This window comes from Lactuca virosa, chromosome 1 (genome assembly GCF_052849685.1).
Source record: "Lactuca virosa cultivar CGN04683 chromosome 1, Lactuca_virosa_CGN04683_v6, whole genome shotgun sequence".
NCBI lineage: Eukaryota > Viridiplantae > Streptophyta > Magnoliopsida > Asterales > Asteraceae > Lactuca > Lactuca virosa.
Genome location: NC_136426.1, coordinates 182,116,304 through 182,120,448, shown reverse-complemented (window position 1 = coordinate 182,120,448; position 4,145 = coordinate 182,116,304). Strand labels below are relative to the sequence as shown.

General features: G+C 34.5%; 1 protein-coding gene and 1 pseudogene across 1 annotated transcript; one reads left to right on the top strand and one right to left on the bottom strand.

The window, feature by feature from the left end:
* Window positions 1-1,463: 1,463 nt before the first annotated feature.
* Window positions 1,464-1,808, bottom strand: LOC145124952 (uncharacterized). The gene has a single exon (XM_079060434.1). The coding sequence runs from the start codon at window positions 1,806-1,808 to the stop codon at window positions 1,464-1,466; it is 345 nt and encodes a 114-aa protein (XP_078916560.1).
* A 1,173-nt stretch (window positions 1,809-2,981) lies between these two features.
* LOC145124942 (toll/interleukin-1 receptor-like protein pseudogene) lies at window positions 2,982-3,509 on the top strand (annotated as a pseudogene).
* Window positions 3,510-4,145: the final 636 nt, after the last annotated feature.

The window sequence follows — 4,145 nt, the reverse complement described above, 5'->3', positions numbered from 1 at the left end:
ATAACTGTTTGAGCATCAGACTTTTGTCTAACCAAATAAATCCAAGTAAATCTCGAGCAATCATCAACCAAAGTAATGAAATATCTATACCCCTTATGAGAATTAACACCATATGGCCCCCATATATCACAATGAACTAAATCAAATGGATTAGGTTTGACATTGTTTAAAGAAGGAAAAGACAAGTTCTTCTGTTTTGCTAAAGGACAAATTGAACATGGAATACTATCAAATTCCTTATTTGATACAAGAATACTATCAAGCATCTTGAGTTTATTGAATGAGGGATGACCAAATCTTTGATGCCACTTGTGACAGGAAACAACATTGATTGGTACTGTAAAAGTAGATGATGTATCTTCAAGAACATATAGGCCAGCTTGTACTTTACCCCTGTCAATCATCATCTTGTCCTTCATCTGCTTTATAATGGCAAAATCATGAAAAAATTTGACTGTAATAGTCTGTGGTTTAGTGATGGATGTGATAGAGATAAGATTTAGTTCAAATTGTGGGACAAACAAAACATCTCTAAGAAGAAGATGTGCATTGAGCTTAATGTTTCCCATATAATGAACTGAAATTCTTGATTGATTTGGTAAAAGAACTCTTGTATTTGTAATTTCTTTCATATCAGAAAACAAACCTTTGTTGTTACAGATATGGCGAGTTACCCCTGAATCTAAAATCCAGACATTTGACTCATAATGTCCACCAGTAAGATTGAGAATATAGTGATTACCTGTGTTGGCTTCATTATAGGCAGTCACTATGTTTGTAGAAGCCAATTTCCCAGAGAGTAATGCAATAAGCTGTTGACATTGGGCATTTGTCAGATTTGTTACAGCTTCATGTTCAGTAACAGGGGCATTTTGGTCATTCTGACTCTCAGCTTCAGGTTGATGGAATGAAATGGAATTAATTCGATTATCATTTGATTGTTTGTGTCTGTATCCTGGAGGGAACCCATGCAATCGATAGCATTTATCTTGAACATGTCCAATTCTCTTACAATGAGTACAAAATGGGGATTTGCCATTATTCTTGTAATTTGAGCCTGAATTATGATGATTCTGAAATTTGTTGCCAAAATTGTTACTACGAACATTAAATGCCATGAGAGGAGTGTTTGACTGATTCAACCCAACATCTCTCTGTCGTTCTTCTTGAATATCCAATGAGAAAATTTTATTCACAGATGGCAAAGGATCCATGAGTAAAATTTGTCCCCGAATTTGAGCATAGGTATCATTTAAACCCATTAGGAAACTCATCACTTGTTCTGTCTCTCTTGCTCCTCCACAAATGCATAATCCACATATACAATTGGAACTATAATTCGACAATTCCTCCCAAAAAACTTTCAGTTTGGTGAAGTAATTACTTACAGAGTCTTGGCCTTGAACAAGATTCATCAGATCTCTCTTGATCTGGAAGATCCTAGGTCCATTGCTTTGCTGAAATCACTCCTTGAGTTCTTTCCAAATTGCTGCAGCAGTATCAAGGTAAATCACAGATGCAGAGATCTCTTTAGAGATTGAATTCAAAAGCCATGAGATAACAATATTATTGTTTCTGATCCACGACTTGAGTTTAATTGGATCAGAATTATTAGGCTTAGGGAGACTTCCATCGACAAACTCAAATTTGTTTTTGACAGATAGAGAAATATTCATGGACCTGCTCCATGAAGCATAATTTTCGCCAGTGAGAACTTGTGAAACAAGAACTAATCCTGGACTATCGGAATGGTGAAGATAATATGGATCATTATGATCTGCAAAATTGCTATTTTGAGATTCAGACATGATTCAAGAAGTAGGTCAATTGGAACAATCAATTGAAAGAATGAAACGATTTTATAGGAAAATTGGGTGGAATCAAACAAAGATCATTGATGAAAAACGATCTGAAAAGAAGAAAGGGAATCAATTCGAAATGAAGAACAAAAAAATTGAACAGAGTTCAGATCACAGACGAGAGCATTAGCTCTGATACCATGTTGCAGTTCACAAAATGAAGGAAGAATCTTTTCTGTTATGTTTCATTCAACTGAAAATGATATATATACATCAGACTTATCTATGCTAATGTGCACTACTAACATGAGCTAAACTAATATGAGCCTAACTGATTAAAACAGAAAAGTCTAACTAATAATGAATTAGTTAACATGACGTGGCATAGCATAAATACACCAATATTTAATCTCTTTATATTTTGAGTTCATAAACAACATTTTTTTACATTTGATTCTTTTTTGAATGATGTTATCTACTCCTTAATTGTAAGCTAAACATTCAAAATCAAATAAGTAATGCTATGTTCATTTGAAACTAAGTTGGATTAGGTTTATGCTTCAGGGTACAAAATTGATAGGGGATTTCTTTGTAGATTTAAGAGCTACAACATTGTTCAGCAAAGCTTCTGTCGTTTGTTACTTAAATCATCTTTTTCACACAATCATTCCTTGATTGCCATGCTTGTAGTTGCAGCCTAAGCTGCTCCTTTTGTACATACTTGACTCCAAATTGTTGGATTGTGGGTAGTTTGTGTATGATTTAGGTTCCAGCAGTAAGCAGCTCATAAATTTCCAAAAGGGAAAACTCGGTTTATCTGAACACTCATTATACTTGGTGACTTTTACATTTCTGTGTTTAGCTTCATTAGGTGAACTTCAAATAGATTTTATTTAGACAATACTAGGGATTTTTATGTGGGTTTACCAAAACAAAATAGAGATGTTGTATAACAAATGAACAAATTGGTTAGATATTTTCTTGCACCTAAACTTGTCATATAATTGCTACTGCCACGAGGCAAGCAATTAGCAGTTTACATTTAAATTGTTTGATGAGATTTAAGTTGCATATTATAACTAACAGTTTGCTATTACATAAAGGCATTTTGTACGGGATCCTGACATTAAAGCACAAGTGAAGAAAGCTGGTGAAGCCAACTTTTGTAGCTGATAACTCATAATGGTTGTTCTCTCTGAACTTCCAGAAGGATCTTCATCTTCTTCATCAACTTGTGGCCCTCGTTCATCAACCCATGTTCATAGATATGAATATGATGTATTTTTAAGTTTTAGAGGTGTTGACACTCGTCTTAGTTTTACTAATTATCTATATGAGGCCCTCATTGATGCCGCCTTCTTGGATGATGAAGAGATTGAAACAGGGGAAGATTTGAAACCAGAATTGGAGAATGCAATTAAGGCATCTCGGGCTTCGATTATTGTGTTGTCTAAAAATTACGCTTCTTCAACATGGTGCCTCGATGAACTGGTGTTGATCCTTGAGCAGCGTATGCCATCCAACCACATTATCATCCCCGTCTTTTATCATGTGGAGCCCACCCATGTCAGGAAGCAAGAAAGTAGCTTTGGAGATGCAATGTCTAAGCATAAACAGAAAATGGATGATGAGAAAGATGAAAATAAAAGAAGTCAATGGGCTCAAAAGATTGATCATGGAATAAGGCGCTTGAAGAAGTTGCTAATTTAAAAGGAAATGATGTCAGTGGAAGGTAACCACTTTCTTACCCATTTCTTCATACGCCTTCAAATGTGATTAATTAACGCATGAAATGTTGATATCATCTTCTCCCGATGAATTTTAACAAGTTTCTTTAATATCATTAAATAGACATATATATTTGATCTATTAGGATCAAAAAGATGCACAAAGTTAGATACAGTAACCATGCAGATAGTTTTTTCACACTTGCTATGCATTTAGTATTTCATCATAGGTTAGTCCATTTAGATAAACCATTATATTTATTTTCATATGCTTCTATTAAAAACCAAACCAATTTGAACCGTTTGCTATGGGTCTACCATTAAGTATTAAATATACAATACCATAACTAGCACTTTTTCAGAGCCACCACATTGAAAGTTAGGTTTGTGGTTTTATAGAAAGATAGTTATATGACCTTACACGTTAAATACTTATATGGTTAAGTGCAAAAGCAATATGGTTTTGATGTGAAGAACTTGTTAAAATTAATAACTATGATTTAAGAGCAAGTCGGTCTATAAGGGGGGTATAAGGTTACTGCCTATAAAATGACAGTTTAATGGGTGTCTACTCTCACCCACCGCTTCCTTGATCGGTGGAGGGTCGTTAGCCGAAAAG

Excerpts from the sequence above, each read along its gene's own strand:
- LOC145124952 (XM_079060434.1), bottom strand. The coding sequence starts at position 1,808 with ATGTCTGAATCTCAAAATAGCAATTTTGCAGATCATAATGATCCATAT.